At 56.4% G+C, this 17,182-nt stretch overlaps 2 protein-coding genes across 17 annotated transcripts in view; one reads left to right on the top strand and one right to left on the bottom strand.

The window, feature by feature from the left end:
- EMID1 (EMI domain containing 1) overlaps positions 1 to 9,811 on the top strand; it is a 48,274-nt gene extending 38,463 nt beyond the window's left edge. For 5 of the 9 annotated variants that reach the window (XM_044775628.2, XM_070516322.1, XM_070516325.1 and 2 more), the window contains 2 exons: positions 895 to 939; positions 8,963 to 9,811. In XM_044775628.2, the coding sequence (XP_044631563.2) occupies positions 895 to 939; positions 8,963 to 9,112 (195 nt within the window). In that variant the 3' untranslated portion in view covers positions 9,113 to 9,811. Of the gene's footprint in view, positions 1 to 894; positions 940 to 6,035; positions 6,121 to 8,962 lie in introns of all 9 variants that reach the window. The other 4 variants (XM_044775620.2, XM_044775624.2, XM_044775626.2 and 1 more) reach the window with 1 other exon arrangement.
- Positions 9,812 to 11,260: 1,449 nt separating this feature from the next.
- Positions 11,261 to 17,145, bottom strand: RHBDD3 (rhomboid domain containing 3). Of its 8 annotated transcripts, none has more exons than XM_014835351.3 (8): positions 17,010 to 17,145; positions 16,338 to 16,490; positions 15,033 to 15,128; positions 14,261 to 14,450; positions 13,205 to 13,588; positions 12,072 to 12,234; positions 11,696 to 11,983; positions 11,261 to 11,609 (listed from the first exon to the last, which is right to left on the bottom strand). In XM_014835351.3, exons 4-8 carry the CDS (start codon positions 14,406 to 14,408, stop codon positions 11,432 to 11,434), a joined length of 1,161 nt encoding a protein of 386 aa, XP_014690837.2. In that variant the 5' UTR covers positions 14,409 to 14,450; positions 15,033 to 15,128; positions 16,338 to 16,490; positions 17,010 to 17,145; the 3' UTR covers positions 11,261 to 11,431. The 8 variants fall into 8 exon arrangements, with proteins under 8 accessions (XP_014690837.2, XP_014690832.2, XP_014690831.2 ...); XM_014835346.3 differs by having other exon boundaries at positions 16,958 to 17,093; XM_014835345.3 differs by lacking the exon at positions 17,010 to 17,145 and adding an exon at positions 16,667 to 16,806.
- Between the last annotated feature and the right edge of the window lie 37 nt (positions 17,146 to 17,182).

A 17,182-nucleotide genomic window follows, 5' to 3' on the forward strand; every position in this document is an offset into this window, starting at 1 on the left:
CCAATCTTCTGTTAATTCCAACTACTCAATTTTTATTTCAAGCATTATCATTTTCATTTCCAGAATTTCCACTTGATTCTTTTTTACAGTTTTCACATCTCTCCTGAAACTCTCCATCTTATCATCCATCATATAAATTCTACTATATTCTTTGATATATTTATCATAGATATTTTGAACTCCGTGTCTGCTGATTCCAACATCTGGGTTGGCCATGGATCTGTTTCTACTGACTGATTTTTCTCTTGAGTATGGGTCACATTTTCCTGTTTCTTCACATGTCTAATAATTTTTTATTGCATACTGGACAATATAGATAATATAGTGCACAGAATCTGGATTCTGTTATCTTTCTCTGAAGAGTGTTGATTTTTGGTCTAGGGTGTGGATCAGACTCAACTTTGTGACTTTAGGATGGGCAGTTCACGGACCATCCAAGGATTAGAGGGGAGTATTTATGCCGATTTCACTCTCTTGCTGTGGCACCCTGCTTTCTACTATTTGCCCTCAATTTCCTCCTTCTTTGGCAGTCTCGATTGCAACCTCTGACTTCTCAGGCCAATAAGACTACAGCTTTCTGCTTGAGTCATTTGCCAGGCTGAGGGGGCTGGAGTGTGCCAGCCCCCTCAGCCAATTTTACCCAATGCAGTTCCCTTCTTTCAAAGGTCAACTATCCTCCAGTTTCTGGCTGCTCTTTATCATTTTTTATTGCCTTCAGTTGTTTTTTGCATTAACACTAGATAGTGTTAGTCCAATGCAAGCTACTCTGTCTCTGTCTCTCAATCTCTCAGCATCTCTCAATGTTGTGTGTGTGTCTTTCTTTTTCTTTCCTTCCTTCCCTCTCCTCTCTCTCCTTCCCTTTCTCATTGCCTCTTCCTCTCTCTCTCCTTGCAGGGAGAACCTGGCCCCAAAGGAGACCCTGGTGAGAAGAGCCACTGGGTAAGCTCCAACCCAGCACTGACCTCCTGCTTCCCCCTCCTGCCCTGAGCACTCAGGAGATTATTTTGGAGTGGGAGCACCCCATCCAAGTCTCCATTGCAACCTGGTCTCCCAGGGAGGAGCCTTGATAGATCTCCTCCATCCTGTCCCTCCCAGCTGGGCAGGGCCAGCCTTGTCAGCAGACCCCTTGCTCTCTGTCTCTGTCTTTGTCCCTGTCTCCGCCTTCCCTCTGTGGCCTTTTCAGGCTGGGGTGACCCTGCCTGTTCCTCCTGGGTGGTTGGGGCTGACCCAGTCCAGACTGCATCCCCTGCCTCCATCGCCCCCTCCCAGCAAGGGCTTTGGCTTCTGCTCCCCTGTCTGCAGAAGAAAGGGAAGCATGAGCATAATCTCTACACAGAAGAACAGGACAGGGAGCCTTAGGAAAGCCAGGAAGCATAAGAAGGGAGGTCTGGAAACACTGAGGTACAGAGGAGACCTTTGATAAAAGGGATAGGAGACCTAGACACCACCATACACATAGGAAATCCATGAAGCATGGGAAGGGAGGCCTGGAAACCATCACGTACACATTGTATATGGTAAATGAGGTCAGGGGACCTGGATAGACACCACTATACCCAAATTATATAATTAACATGACATTCTAGACATCATCACATACATAGAAGACTCATGAAGAGTGGGAGGAGAGGCCTAGAAACTGTCATATGCATGGGAGAACCATGGAAAATGAGATGAGGGTGTCTACATACCACTATACACAAAGGAAGCCCATGAAGAATGGGAGGGGAGGCCTAGAAAATGTCACATACACAGGAGACATAGAATAAATGGGAAAAGGGACCTAGAAACCACATGTGGGGTCCTAGAAACACAATTATTGGAGATAGTTGCAGCGAATGAATTTCGGGGCCTAGAACTCTACCCACCCAAGAGACACATGGGAGGAGGACCAAAAGCCCCACAGTGCTGGGGCCTGGAAACCATCACTGACATAGGAGACATTTGGAAAGTGGATGGAGTGGGGGCAGACACTCCTACAGGAGAGACAACTGGGAAGCTCTTTTGGAGGCTGGTATTGTGCCCCGCCCCCCACCCCCACCCCTCTCCCTGGTGCAGTCTGGCTGGGATGCCCTACTTCCTAGCAGGCACCAGTTAATGAAGACATGGGAAGCACCCAGTGCCTGCCCTGCCCTCTCTGCTCCTGATTGTGGGGTCAGTGATGGATACAGCCGTGGGAGCCCCTTACCCTGCACGAACCCTCCCCCGTGTCTTACCATGACTTCTGGGGTCCTGCTACCTCTCTGTCAAGCCTCTCCTAGCCTCCACTCCCCCTACCCCCACCCCCAGTGGCTCCAGAGCCTCTTAAACCTACTGCCAGTATGGACATGAGCTGGGCTAGGGGTCAGACAGATCCATGTGAGTTCAACCCTCTGCTACCCATAGGCACCTTCGCTGGCCTCCCCCAGAGACCCTTAGTCTGGGAACACATTTTTCACCCAGACCAGGAGAGATGGGAGAGGAGAGGTGACGGCTGAATTAGGCTTGGCAGCCCCATCCCTGCATGGGGGGATCCCGGCAGGAGAGCAGGTGCCTGAACTATCCCATACCAGGCCTCAAATTCAGGACCACATGTGAGAGGGGCCCCCTAAGAGGTAGCAGGGCCCCTGCCCATCCACCTGCCTCCCCCTCACCCACCTGCCCTTCTGCCCCTGCTTGCTGCCTGCCTGGGAGGGGACCCACTGGGCTGGGGGCTGCATGAGGCTTTGAGGGCTGGGGGATCAGCTCTGTTGGGGGCAGGTGGGGATAAGGTCCAGCATAGGGAAGGGCCCTGAGGGCTTTTATACACACTCCACCTACCACGCCCCACTTAGTAAAGCTTTCGGAGCCACTGGCCTGGCTGCGGCTCAGGAGTGACACCCAGTGCTCATGGGGATGCACTGCAGGCACTGCCTGAGAGCGTTTGGGCTGAGCTAGCCGGTCTAGACCAAAGCTCGTACCCCATACACAGACAGGAAAAGCTGAGGCCCAATTCCACAGAGCGAGTTGTTGGCAGAGCTGGAACTGAAGCCCAGACTTTTCGGCTCCCAGGACCAGGGGAACCAGCTAACATTCCCCAAGTGCCTCTTTGGTGGTGCCAGGCCCCTGGCTGGGCACTGTGGACGTAGGTGCCATTTGGACACAGTCCCGCTCTCAGGGTGGTCACAGTGGGGTGAGGGAAACAGTCCAGTAAACAGCAGCAACAAGCCAAGGGGAGCTCAGCTGTGACCGCGGAGGATTTAGCATCCTCCTGGAGGAGGAAACCCAGGCTGAGGCCTGAAAGGTGCATTAACCAGGCAGAGGGTGTTCAGGCAGAGGAGAGGGAACATCACGTGCAAAGGCCCTGGGACAAGAGTAAGCCTGGGGCATTCGAGGAGCTGCAAATACTTGGAGTGGCAGAATGTGACAGGAAGGGAGGTCAAAGAGGCTCTCAGAACTTCCAAGGTCATACCGAGGAGTTTGAACTTTGTTCTGTGGGCAGTGGGGAGTCATTGAAATATTTATAAGCAGGGGAGTGATGTGGTCAGATTTTTGTTTGTGAAAAATTGCTCTGATTTCCTTGTGGAGAATGAATGGGAGAAGGTGGCAACATGGGAAATGCAGAAAGAGAGAGACTAGGCAGGAGGCTGTTGTGGTCGTTCTGGCAAGAGACTGTGGGGCTGGAACCTGGAGGGGGGCACTGAGGATGGACAGCTCTCAGTGGAGCTGAGACACTTGAGTGCTGGTTTGGCTGGGGGCAGAGAGGGGAGCGAGAAGTTAAGGGAGACTTTTCCAGTAGTGCAAGAGAGCCAGGAGAAGCAGACCCGCTGAGATCTGTCCATGGGAAATGGGAGATGTCTCTCTTACAGCTGAGTGGAGGTGTCCAGCAGGCCCTACATCAGGCCTGACCGGGAGGGGACTGGGGCGTCATTAGCTCAAACAGCAGGCCACCCATCTAGAAAGAGATCCAAAGATCAGAACTTTTTTTTTTACATTTTTTTCTCCAGATTTTTATTTTGAAAATTTTTAAATATGCAGAAAAGTTGGTACAATGAATATCCTCCTACCCTTCCTCTAAACTGAGCAATTATGATTATTTTGCCACATTTGCTCTATTTTTCTCTCTTTAAATATTTACAGTCCCCGTTTTCTCTAATCCATTTGAAAGGAAGCTGCAAACCTCGGCTACATCTCCCCTGATACATCAGTGTATATCTTGAAAAAACATGGACGTTCTCCCAAAGAGCCACAATATCACTATCACACCTAAGAAAGATGACATTGAGTTCATGAAATGAGGCCATTTCATACATAACATATATAAATTTTACCAGATGTCCCCAAAATGCCTTTTAGAGCAGATTTTTTTTTTAATCCAAGACTTAATCAAGATTCATCAGTGCATTTGGTTGTCACATCTCTAGTCTCTTTTTTAATCTGGAACAGGCCCCCTGCCCTTTTCGTCTTTCTCTTGACTTGGTCTTCTTGTGAATGTCCCACCGTCTACATTTGTCTGATTGTTCCCTCATGATGAGATGCAGGTGGAATACTCCAGGCAGGAGCACTGCGAGGCATGTGGTGCCCTCTCACTGCATCTCAATAGGAGCCTCATGATGGCAGCTGGTCCCACTGTCCCTGCCGGGAGTGGCTCAACGTAATTTTCGAAGGTTATCCATTTTTAGATCCTGCTCCTGTATGACTTCAAGAGGGATTCCTCTGGTGTGTAACCCATGGTGACTCCATGACCCCTAGGCTGTAATGGCCTGTCAGCGGCCTGAGGGTCGTGCAATCATGCGAAGTGGACAGGAGAGCTGCATGGTAACGGACGTCCCAGCAAAGCCGCAGCAGGCTTATGGACATGTTGAGGGTCCTCTCGGTTGTTAGATGTTTTTTGTGGGAACAGCTACCTTAAAGGGTTGGATTCCAGGTGTACCAAGATGCATATTATATGTCTTCCCTTCCTTTAATCTTACCAAGAAAAGGACGCCGAGAGGCACTCTCAGATGTGTCAGGGCTGGAATAAGTCTATTTGCTGTCCTGGTGCTTTGTTGGATTAAGATATCTGCATTCCGGAAATGGCTTTAGTCTGGACTAGGAAAGAGGAAGGAGTGAGGGAGTGTGGAGTTTTGGCAAGATCCTGGACCCTATGCTGGGGAAGGAAAGGAGAGACAGACTGGGAGAGCAAAGGTGAGGTCTCTGGCAGTCAGCCCTGGGCAGCAGCTGGCACCGGTTGGGAGTGGGGAGCCCCAGAGCAGGGAGACCTGAGGGAGGGGCTTTGTGGGGCTGCTGCCACATCCCTGCGCCTGGGCCCTGGAGACTCAGAGATGCAGCTGAGAAGAGAGGGCAGGGCTGAGGGCCGGGCTCCTGGAGGTGCAGAACATGGACGTGAAGTAGTCAGAGCCCAGGGAGGGGTGAGCCCAAGGTGAGCAGCGCTGGGGAGCAGGCCCCCGGGCCAGAGCCTTGGCTGTGCCATCCTTCTAAGCCCAGCTTCCCAACAGCGATGCCACTCAAACATTTTCTAATTCTACTCATATATGTTCATTTTGACGTGAATGGAAAGGATATTAAGTAGCGTGATCCCACTGATGGAGTTAATTAGGGTGAGACTAACATAGTATTGAAGGCAAAAAGTGAGTCAGTTTAAAGAGTATTAAGTAAATGAGTACAGGTGGGCCATCGCATCAGTAATGTGAGAACCATTGGTTTCAGGCAACAGAGATGGGGGGGGCAGGGCTCTGTGACAACCTCCGTGGCAGGTTCCGTGTCAGGCTCTGAGGCAGCAGCACTGCCCCTGCGGACTAGCATCTTCCCGACCCCTGGGCAGTGGAATTTGCAGGGGTGTGGGGAGAGAGCAGCCAGGTGGGATCCATCAGGACGTCCTGAGGGGGCTGCTTCTGCCTGCCTTTCCCCCTCTTGTCCTCTCCTGGTCTTGTCCTGGCTGTCTGTGGCCCCTGGGCTGTGGCAGGTGGTGTGGGTCTGCAGGTGCATGTCGAGGGTGGGGCATGGGCCACCAAGAGGCTTTGCAGGGCCCCCTCCCCTGCCCCCTTCACGGCTGCATCTGTCTCTTTCCTCCGCAGGGGGAGGGGTTGCACCAACTACGCGAGGCTTTGAAGATTTTAGCTGAGAGGGTTTTAATCTTGGAAACAATGATTGGGCTCTATGGTGAGTAGAGACAGACAGACGGACAGACAGCCCAGCAGGATCCAGTTTAAGAAGGTTCTTGAAGGCAGGTTGGGGAGGCACAGAGGGAGGTTAGACACCAAGTGGGCAGTACCCATCCCTGTGCCTGTGTCCTCAAGGTGGGGCTAAGGAGGTCCCCATTAAACTGGAGTCCGAGCCTGGCCCTGGAGAGAGGCTGGGATTGGCTGCCCTTGGGGCTGAGCCCCATCTCTCACCAACCTGCTAAGAGGCCTCAGGAGCCACCCTTCTCCCACTTCCAGCCTCCACATCTCACAGCCCAGTCCTAGGGCATCAGTGCACACAGGCCTCAGACATCAGGTCCAACCTGATGGGGAAGCTGAGGCCCAAGCAGGGAGGAAGGCTAAGGTTAGAGCCAAGCCTCCTTCCTTCAGCAAAACTGTAGGGAGCACCTACTGAGCGCCAGGCCTGGGCAGGTACTGGGGCCCCAGAGAGCAGATCCCAAGGTCCCTGCCTTAGGGAGCTGCCCGTCGAGTGGCAGCGCATCCTCCAGATCTGGAGAGATGAAGGCCATGGGGTACAGGAGCACCAGAGGATGGGCATGAGGAGCCGGGGGCTCAGAAGCCTTCCTGGAAGACGGGACACTCGCACTGGGTCATAGAAGGTCCCCACGAGTGTGCCAGAAGGTGGGAAGGGCAACCCTGACAGAGTCCCGCATGGGCAAAGGCCTGGAGGTTGGAAGGTATGTGTGTGGTCTGCTTCCAAAGCCCCTCCCACCATGCCACCTGGCTTCTCTAAGTTCTAGAAACATCAGCGACCATCTCCCAGACCTCCTTCCCTCTCACAGAGGAGGGACCAAGGACCACATCCCAGGCTCTCAGCACCTTTCCAGGTGTCCTCCACCGCCTCTCTCAGGAGGATTGGGGCGGGAGCCAGAAGGGACACATTCAGGTCCCTGTGGCCTTGGATCTGTACCCTGCCCCCCTTCAGCTAACTCTGTCTCCACAGCCCAGGAAGGAAGTGCTGGTCACCAGGGAAGGCCCACGCCCTCTCTCTGTGGCCATGACCCTGGGAGAGTGGTCCCAGGAGCCAGCTCGGGTTGTGGGCCTGGAATGGAAGGTGCAGAGAAGAAGCTGGAACCCTCCCACTGGCCCATAGTACACAGCAGGTGCTAAAGGTTCTAATCAATAATGATGATGATAGTAACAGCTGTCACACATCTGGCCCACTGAGGCTGGGGGATTTACGCTGCTCACCTCCAATCCTTTCAACAAGCCTGCTAGTTGGGCGCACATTTTACAGATGAAGAGACAGAGGTTCAGAGGGCTCACATGCATGACTCCCTCAGGCTTGGAGGGATAGTGGCGGTAAGGCCAGGGGTCCACCCCAGGTCTGTCCTCTAAAGGGCTGGCTCTTTTGGGTCCATCAACAAAGGTTCACTGACAGCTCTGCTCGGCCAGGCACTGAGTGGGGCCCAGGGGAGACCAAGGGTCCCAAATCTGGTCATGTCAGAACAGCATCTCATGACTGACTCACAGTGACTAGACTTGCAGGAGACCTGGGTCGAAAACACACCAACCTAGTGACCATAATAACCAGCATTTTCCACTCCTAGTCACGTTAAACACCACAAGGGTGTGACAACGGCAGTTCCAGGTGAGGTTCAGAGGTTCTGTGACGAGCCCAAGGCCACATAACTGGGACGTGGCAAGGCCAGGACTTGCCCCCAGCTGACGTAGGAGCCCGAGCTAACTCTGTGCCACCCTCCTGCTATGCTCCCTGATTTAGGACATGAATGTCCCTTTACTGTGACCCAGACAGACCATGGCTGTCTGCCCCAGGGACTCCAAAGCACAGCCCAGAGGTGCATGAGAGGCTGGGGCACACAGAGTCAGGGAGCTGGACAGTTATGATTGTGAGGATATAGCCCACCCCCCTGGCAGTGCCCTCAGTGGGAAGCTGGTGCTCCCCAGAGTCCAAGTGTCTGTCCTATGAATGGGGCTTTGGAGGCTCAGCTGAGTCCTCCATCCTGGGGCTCTGCTCCCTGAGCATTCCTCTCCTCCTAGAGAAACAGCCCATCTTTCTGATTTCCTCATTTAACTTTGAGAGGGGATAATCATAGAAGGCTTTCCAAAGGAGGTAGGTCCCGCTCTGGGTTTTGAAGGATGGGCAGGAGTTTTCCCAGTGGCCAGAATGCCAATTATTCACAGTTTAACTCTTGAGGGTCAGCTTATTTCCAGGTCGGGGCATATCTCACCACACCCAAATTTAAAATGACTTCAATTATTGCGGTTGGCTGGAACCTCAGAGTATGTCTGGAACTGTCACCTGGTTTTAGAAATGAGCAACTGAGGCCCTGACAGAGGTCTGACTTGCCCAAAGCTGCACAGTAGGTCAGTGGCAAAGCCTGGCCTTCCTAAACCATTCCCCACTCCAGGTCGCCCAACCCAAGGAGAGAAGAAGAGTGAGTCTGTTCTCTGGGCTTAGTTTACCCAGCTATGAAATGGGGATGATTCAGGGCACACTTTCACCCTAAAATGTGGAAAAGAAAAAAATTGCTATCCTATTTATGGAGCATTAACTATGTGCAAAGCATTTCAGAAGCGTGGTTGTTCATTTATCCCCACTCAACAGGGAAAATCAAATAGAGGCCCTGAGTGCTTATTGGGTTGGGGGCTAATAATTCCCAGGGGAGGGGACACTAACCAGCTTGCAGACCCCCTTCTCTCCCACAGCTCTGCCGCCCGGATGCCAGGGCAGAGTGCACCTGGCAGGGTGCCTGTCGCCCCAGCCCCCAGAGGGCCAAGGGGAGGTGGGTGCCTCACACAAACCTCACTAACCCAGCCTCTCTCCTTCCCTCCGGCAGAACCAGAGGGGTCGGGGGAAGGCCCTGCCGGCATGGGCACCCCCAGCCTCCTGCGGGGCAAGAGGGGAGGACACGTGGCCAACTACCGGATCGTGGCCCCCAGGAGCCGCAACGAGAGAGGCTGAGGGCGGTGGCGGCCCCTCGGGGTAGGCCAGGCCAGGCTTCCCTTCCCAGCCAGGACTTGGCCAGCTGCCTCCAGGGACTGCCCATCCATATTTATTAATGTCCTCAGGGTCCCTTTTGCCACCCAGGCTTTTGGGTAGGCAGGTCTGTCTTGGCACCCCATGCACATCTGCCTCGTAGGAGGCTGAGCAGGGACTGGGGCCTGAGAGGGAGGGGTGGCCCAGACGAGAGCTGAGACCTTGCTCAGGGCCCTGGGCCTGTTTCCCTCTGTGAAATGGAGTGATGCAGGCCTACAGGGAGGGGGTGGCAGGTTCGAGGCTTCTGCCTTCACATCAGCAGCCTGGGCATCCAGGCCCCCAGGCCCTGAGGAGCCAGGAGCTGGGGCTCTGCCTGGTCCTCAACACATGCAGGGATGATGAGGGAGGGCAGCCTTACTGCCCCCTCCTCCCCAGCCAAACCTCCAGGAGCCCACCTGCCCTCTGCGCCCCTCCTCTCCTTTTATTTGGTGCTGGGTTCCCAACCCTGAGGTCAAGCTACTTAATCTGACCAGACATTCAGGGCTCCTTGCCTCAGTTCTGCCCCCAGAGCCCCCACCCCCTCCCATGTCCCTGGTTGGGGGGGTGGGGGGCATGGAGAGGAAGGGGCCACCTACTCCCGCAGACTTTTGTGATTGATGCCAGGAGGTAGATGTGTACCAGCCAATAAAGGCCCCAGCCTGATTCCCCACCCGTCTGCTCTGTGTGCTTCGATGGGAGGCAGCCAGGCAGGGCCAGGAGCCTCTTCCTTCTCATGTGGGCTTCACCGCCCACTGCAAAGCAGGGCTGTGAGGCCGGGCTCACAGGGGGCCCAGGCTCGCCTGGCCATCACCTGGGTGGCTGGGGTGTGGGGGTAGGTGAGCAGAGGCTCGGGCCATCCTCACCTTGTGGCCAGGTGTCCAGCAATGGCAGCTTCTGAAGCCAGGGGAGCACAGAGCTGCCAGCACTCTGGGCAGCTTCTAGACCAGGTGACCCCCAGCTTCCCCTCTCTTGAGCCTTGGTTTCCAACCTGTAAAACGAGACTGGCATGGCCCTCAGGTTTCCCAGTCTGTTTCTGGTCCCCGACTCAGTCTCCGTGGCCTTTCCACTCTGGCCCTGCCCTGGGTACAGCTCCCACAGTGACCAGAGCATAGGCTGCTCCAGGACATGCAGCTCCCTACATGGCCCCACAAAGTCCAGCTTCCCAGGCCCCGCTGTGCCTCCCCCCTCCCCCAGCCCATCAGCAACTCACTCCCAGGCGCCATCCTCTTGCCCTCTTGGCTCATCTACACCTCCCCTCCCTGGGAGGGGGGCCAGGACTGAGGGGACCAGAAGGGAGCAGCTGCTGCTTCAAAGCTGAGGAAGCTTCTCCCCTACCCTACCCCTACCCCCACCCACTGCTTCCTGCCCACAGGGCCCCGCAGTCACACAGCCACGAACCACCAACTGAATCAGCCCCTGTCCAGCAGGGACACTGGGGGCCATGGGCAGTGAAGGGAAGATATTCCTGGTGAATCAGGGAAGGCTACCTGGAGGAAGGAGTCCATGCAGGCTGAGACCTGAGGATGGGTAGAAATTAGATGGGGGGGGCTGACTCCGTGGCCAAGTGGTTCACTTTGCATGCTTTGCTTTGGTGGCCCAGGGTTCACTGGTTCAGATCCAGGGCCTGGACCTGCACACCTAGCTCATCAAGCCATGCTGTGGCAGCATCCCACAGAGAAGAACTAGAATGACCTACAACTAGGATATACAACTATGTACTGGGGCTTTGGGAAGGGAAAAAAGAAAAAACAAAGAGGAAGACTGGCAACAGATGTTAGCTCAGAGCCAATCTTCCTCACCAAAAAGCATTAAAAAAAGATGAGTGGTGGTATAGATTAACTCGTTGTGATGCAAAAAAAAACAGAAATGAGCAATGAAGAATGTTCCTTGGCAAAGGGTCCAGCCCAGCAAAAGCCCCGGGATGGGGGATGCTGCTTCCTGGAGGAAGAGGCTGCCCTGCTTTGGGCAGGGCAGGGATGGTCACACTGCATCTCTGGACTTCATGGAGCTGCTCTCCTGCAACTGGTCATTTATCAACTGCTCATTCATTCATTCATTCATCCCCATGATGCCAACACAGAAGAGTCAGATACAACTGCGGCCCCCAAGGAGGTCCAGGTTGAAAAGTGAACTGGTTTTTATTCTAACTAGTACCAGGGCAGGGAGCTGGAGGGGCTCCTCCTGCCCCTGGGGATACCCCTGCACCCCACTGTGACTCTCAGCAGACAGGCTGGGGCTGGGGCTGCCTACCCACAGGCCAGGCGTCTTGTCACCTGAGGGCCTGCCTGTGTTAGGGGGGCCCAGGGCCCTCGGGGTGGGCAGGCCTGTCCCTCCCCTCAGTCACCAGGGCCTCGGCGCCCACCTGCCCCCCGACCAGCAGTGACACAGCGCCCTCCACACGGCCTGTGGCTGCCAGCGCCACCACTGCCTGCTCCGTGGGGAAGCCCATACGCTCCAGCTGCTGCAGCCTGTGGGACAGGGGTGCAAGGAGGGAGTGTCAGGGCCACGTCAGCCCCGACACAAGGGGACCCCACCCCTGCCCACCCTGCCTTACCGCAGAGAAGAGACGGAGGACTTAGGCAGCCATAGTGGGCTCTCAGGACCCTGGGCTGGCCCCTCAAGGAGTGAGGCCTGGATCCCCTCCTGCAGCATCTGCTCATCCAGGGCTGCCCACAGTGGGGTCCCTGGGGGGAAGCTGGGCCTGGCTGAGGCCAGGCCCACCTCTGAGGAGCCTTCCCAGGTTGGCTGCACAGGCCCCAGGCCAGGCAGGAATGGGGCTGAGCCTTCACTGTGGGACCCCAGGCTAGGGGAGGCCATGTAAGGAGGTCCAGGGGTGGGAGGCCTGGAGAGCAGAAGCAGAAGAGGGCCTGACTGCCAGCCACTGCCACAGCTTCCACCATTAGGAATGGTGTCCTCGGCATCACCCTCACCTCACTCCGGCAGGATGCGTGACAGGCAGCTCAGCCAGGCCGCCTGGGGTGGGAAGAAGCCTGAGTGGCCAGCACGCTGCCAGGGCCCTGCACATGACGCTGTCCTGCAGCACCTGCAGCCGCCGCTCAGAGAGCTCCAGCCACCGGAAGGCCCCGGCTGCATCTGTCTGCCCGGGGCAGGGCGGCTGGTCAAGGAAAACCCAAAGCAGCCAGGAGTGAGCCCACACTGCCTGCCCTGTGCCAAAGGTGTGACGGGCATTCCCTCATGTCTCCTCACTGTGGCCCTGCAAGGGATGTGTCGTCACCCTAGTCAGCAGTGGAGGCTCAGAGGAAAAGGGACCTGCCCGAAGCTACTCAGCCTGTAAGAGGTGGAGCTGGATATGCCTCACCCCAAAACCTGTCTCATCCCGTTCCAGTTACCCCCTGCCCCATTCTGTTCCCAGGACCCTGTGGGCCTGCTCAGGTCTGTGACTTCAGGCCCACTCTTGGGCCCACTGACCCACCCCCTTATTACCCTCAGCCAGGGCAACATGATGCCCCTGCTCCAGGCTTCAGCCAGGCCTGGGCACTGGTGTCCCCAATCCTCAAAGCCTACAGGCGTCAGCCTGTGCCCACTCTTCTCTCTGACTGCACTGTTTTCCTCCATAGGCATTAAGTCTCTTTGGAGCAAGAGCCTGTGTTTAACACACCTGCACCACCGGCCACAGGTGGTTCCCCCTTTTAGTGCCCAGACAGCCCCAGGCTTACTGTCACCCCTGGCCTTTCCACTTTCTGAGCCCTCTGCCAGGCCCGCGCTCTCCTTTTCCACGTCTCTTCACCTGAACCCCTCACCCTGCACGTCTCAGCACAGACGCCACCTCCACTAGGGAAGTCCAGGGTAGGTGCCTCCTTGGGCCACCTCAGCCCTCCCGGCTCCCCTTGAAATTGTAATGAGCACCTCCACCTGGCCATGAGCTCCCCAGTCCCCAGCCCAGAGCCTGGGTAGAGGACTCAGAGATGCACAGGAGTGTGTGTGCACAGGTTCCCGGCATTGTTGGGCCTACCTCCTTGTGCCACTTCCTTTCTAGACACCCTGGGGGCCCAGCCACAGAACCCACATGTCCAAATGGGCCCTGGGCCCTGGCAAAGGATACAGGCCAGACCAGAAAGGAGGCCGCAGAAGAGCTGCAGGAAGGGTGGCTCGGAGCTGAGCAGCGGGGTCAGGGCGAGCAGCAGCCATGGCAGCAGCCACGGTGGCAGTGCCCCATGGGGCCGTCTAGAGTGGTAAGCCTGCCCCGCCAGCATGGCCAAGTGGACAGGCATGTATCCACAGCCACCAACTACACTGGACACCCCAAGGCCTGCCAGCAGAACAGCCATTAGCCCAGTGGCCAGGGCGAGCAGGGCGGAGGCATGCAGGAACCGCAGGGTACCTAGGTGGCACTCCTGCTGCCAGCCCAGCGCAGGCAGGAGTAGCAGGCTCAGGAGCAGGCTGGGTAGGGCCGTGTGGCCCAGAGCATGGGTCAGCAGCCGATGTGCTGGGAGAGAGAAGGGGTTTATGTGCCAGGTTAGAGGCCCTAACCCCAAAGGCTGTCCCAGGTGTGCCAGGTGGGGAATTACACTCTGCCAGGGCCACCCGATAAGCCAGCCTCCCCTCTCCAGGAGCCGAAGTCTGCGCACTGCCAGCACTTTAATCACTCATGGAGGGGACGGAGGTCTTCCAAACACTGTGGCTGCTCCCTTGCCGTATGAAACAGAACAGGCCGGACCCATCACTCACTCTTCCCACGAGCAACCAACTACACATGAGTCACTTAACCTTTGTGAGCATCATTTGGGTTCTCAAACGTAAATGGAAGCTGCTGTTATCGCCGGGAAACAGGCATTCAGTCACTGGGGTCACTCCTCCAACCCCCAGCACCTCCTCCCCATTCTCGCGCAAGCCGGAAGCCATCAGAAAGGGAAGTCGTCTGAAAGGAATTCCTACGCACAGGCTCCCATCCCTCTGCTGGCCCCTCTGCCTGGGTCCTCTGCCTTCCCTTCTTGATGTGGGTGAGCTGGGCAGGCTCCCATCCAAGGCTGACCTTCCCCGGGGCACTGGGTCCTATCCCTGCTTGACCCCTGCAGGATGCACACCACTCCTGCCAACTGGTCTGGGGCCCTACAGCAAGTCTCTTGCCTCCTCCAAGGCCCATGTGGCCAGCCCTCACCCTGCCAAGGGTCCAGCAGCAGCTCTGGGGCTAGGGCAAGGCTGGGACCGGCCCCCACCAGCCATAAGCTGCTCATCAGCAGCATCAGGACCGAGGAGGCGAGAGGCAGCGCTGGTGACGGTAGGCCAGGGGGATCTCTGGCATGCATGGCTTGGCTGAAGGTGGTCAAGGGTGGTCTTCGGGCTGTGTGCTAGGGGTAAAGGAAAATAATAACAACAGTTATTTCTGCAGCTTTTCTCTGACTTCCTTTCAACTACCCTATGAACAGCTCCATTTTACAGAAGTAGAAACTAAGGCTGGAGAAGCAAGTCCAGCAACTTGGCCATGGAGGAGCTCGGGCCCTAACCATGTGCTTAGCCATCCTGCCATCCCACCTGCCTATGTGTGAGGATGGGGAGAGACCAGGCCTGAGGGGCCCTGAAGAGGAGCCTGTGGCGGGAGGCACAGGGCCAGGGACGTTGAGCTGGGGCCCTGGACTCCCAAAAATTCAGCCCCCCACAGCAAGTTCAGGGCCAGCTTTCCTTTGCCTCCCTCTTCCCTCAGGTTGCAGACCAGCCACTTTCCTCTCTCCTCCTCTCCACTGTGCTCAGCCTTAGAGCTCCAGATGGCCTCAGCTGCCCTTGAGGGAAGAGGTGAGGCCAGTCAATGGGCAGGCAGATTAGGGAGGGGGTGGGGCAGAAGGGCTGGAGGAGGGGCAGCAGGAGTCCCTCACCCTGAGTGCATACAAAGTGACACCGGACTGAGACACCGAGCACAGCCCCTCTGGCCTTACCCCTCTTTTCACAGGAAGCTTTTAGTATCCACTCCACTTCTTCCTGCTGTGTATCCCTCAGCAAGTTTTCCAACCTCTGAGCCTCTCCTTCCTCATCTGTAAGATGGGGATTAAGAAAATCCTTTCCTGGGGCCAGCCCTGTGGTGTAGTGGTTAAGTTCGGCCCACTGCACTTCAGCGACTGGGGTTCACGTGTTTGGACACTGAGCACAGACCTACACCACTCGTCAGCCATGCTGTGGTGGCAACCCACAGATAAAGTAGATGAAGACTGACACAGATGTTAGCTCAGGGCTAATCTTCCTCAGCGAAAAGAAAAGAAAAGAAAGGATTTTCCTCATTGAATAAGGAAAAGGAATGGGCTAATGCAGGGCTGGGCCCACAGTCGCTGCTCAATAAACTGTAGCCATCTGGGCTACTTGTGGAAGGCAGATGTAGCCACCAGCTGGCCCAACAAGGGGAGGCCTCAACATGGAGGCAACTGCTCCCACCTAGCTGGTTCAAGAATTCCCTGCCCAGAGGCAAGGCTTTTTCTCCCCTGTTCTCTCCCCTCACATCCAGCCTGTCCTCCAGCCCCTGCTAGAACCCCCTCACCCCCTGCCAGGCTTATCTCAGGACTCCCAGTGAGCGGATTTCACAGGGCAGGAAGCAAAATCCCAGAGAGACAAGGCTGCTTCACCTGCTCCCTTGCTAAGGGCATCCTCGGCATCAAAACGCACCTGCCAGTTTCCTGCAGTAAAAATGCAGAAAGCTCCTCTGCCTGCAATGTCCTTCCCTCCATCTCGCCAACAGGCAAACTCCTATTCACCCTTTGAAGCCCAGCTCAAATGTCCCCCTCCCCTCCTCTGGCCTCCCACATTGTGGATCTTATCCTAACTGATGAGCACAGCTTGACCTTTCTCCCTAGGCAGGTGGTCTGAACCAGGGGCAAGGGGGTGCTCCTGTTATTCATCCCCAGGGTGCTCCCAGCACACAGCTGGTGCTTTATATGTGTTCACTGAAGTAAAGACATTAGCTTGGCTCCAGGTCCCACTGAGGGGTTTGGGTGAGCCCTGCCCTTCATTGGGCCTGGGCACCTGCCTGGGCAGACTTAGTGGAGTCCAAGAAGGCAGATAGGTGCCAGCCTTATCCAGAGCCAGGGCACCCACTGCTAGCCTCCTCCTGCACCCTCACAACCACCCCTCTCTGGGTACCTTGGCAAGGGTTAAGAATTTGCCCATGGACAAACAGAACTGGGACTTAAACCCTCGGGGCCTCAGTCTCTTCATCTATTAAATGGGGCTGTGCACCATGAGGCTCTGCCTACCTTACTGGGAAGCCAGGAGCACAGAATGGGAAGACAAGGACGGGGAAGAGTCTTCCAGGTGATGGAGAGAGTGGGGGTCCCTGGGTGTAGGTCGGACTCAGCTTTGTGACTTTAGGAACAGTACCCAAATTCCTTGGGCCTCAGTTTCCCCTTCTGTAAAAACAACGGTACTGGATGGGGGATATGAAAGGGCCTTCTCAAGCTCGACCGTTACTGGGGGGGCGGGGGGGGAGGTCTCGGGCCAGGCGCCACGTTCGGGGCTTCCCCTCCAGCCCACCGTCCTCAGCCCCCTCCCCCGCCGGCCCGGGCCACGTGGCCGGGGTACTCACTGCGGAGCGCGCCCTCCGCCCCCGGAAGGCCGGGCGGGGCCCCCGGCTGGGAGTCGAGAGTCTAACTTCCCGCCAAGGCCCGAGCGCCCCGAGCCCATTTTGCTCGCACTCGGGCGCGTGACCTCGGTCGACCGGCCGGCGCACCACCCCCTCCGCCGCCGCCTGCCGATTAGTCAGCAGTTGTTCTAGGCCCGGGTCCCTTCCCCCAGCCCTCCCGCCGGCCTCCGTTTCCCTCCAAGGCAGACTCTTCAGCGACGGTCCCTAGAGCCAGCGGACGTAACCATTCCTTACACCTTAGCCTCGTGCGGAGAACCCCTGTGGCTTGATACCAAAACCCGCTCACCGGCCGCTGCGGCCCTTTCGGTACTATTTTGGCCCGCGCGTCACGTCCGGCGCTCTTTAGAAAGGATTAGGACAAGAGTTGCGGGCGGAAAGGACCAGAAAGCTGTGGTTCATCCCTCCTTCCCTCACCCCCGTGGCCTGGCCCGATGGTAGCGCCCGAGGTTGCGGGCTTCG

Source organism: Equus asinus, chromosome 8 (assembly GCF_041296235.1).
Source record: "Equus asinus isolate D_3611 breed Donkey chromosome 8, EquAss-T2T_v2, whole genome shotgun sequence".
NCBI lineage: Eukaryota > Metazoa > Chordata > Mammalia > Perissodactyla > Equidae > Equus > Equus asinus.

Coding starts and splice junctions, on each gene's coding strand:
- RHBDD3 (XM_070516326.1), bottom strand. CDS start 14,408: ATGCATGCCAGAGATCCCCCTGGCCTACCGTCACCAGCGCTGCCTCTC. Junction 13,589..14,260: donor GCTGCTGGACCCTTGGCAGG/GTGAGGGCTGGC, acceptor TCTCTCTCCCAG/CACATCGGCTGCTGACCCAT. Junction 11,610..11,695: donor TCCTCCGTCTCTTCTCTGCG/GTAAGGCAGGGT, acceptor CCTGTCCCACAG/GCTGCAGCAGCTGGAGCGTA.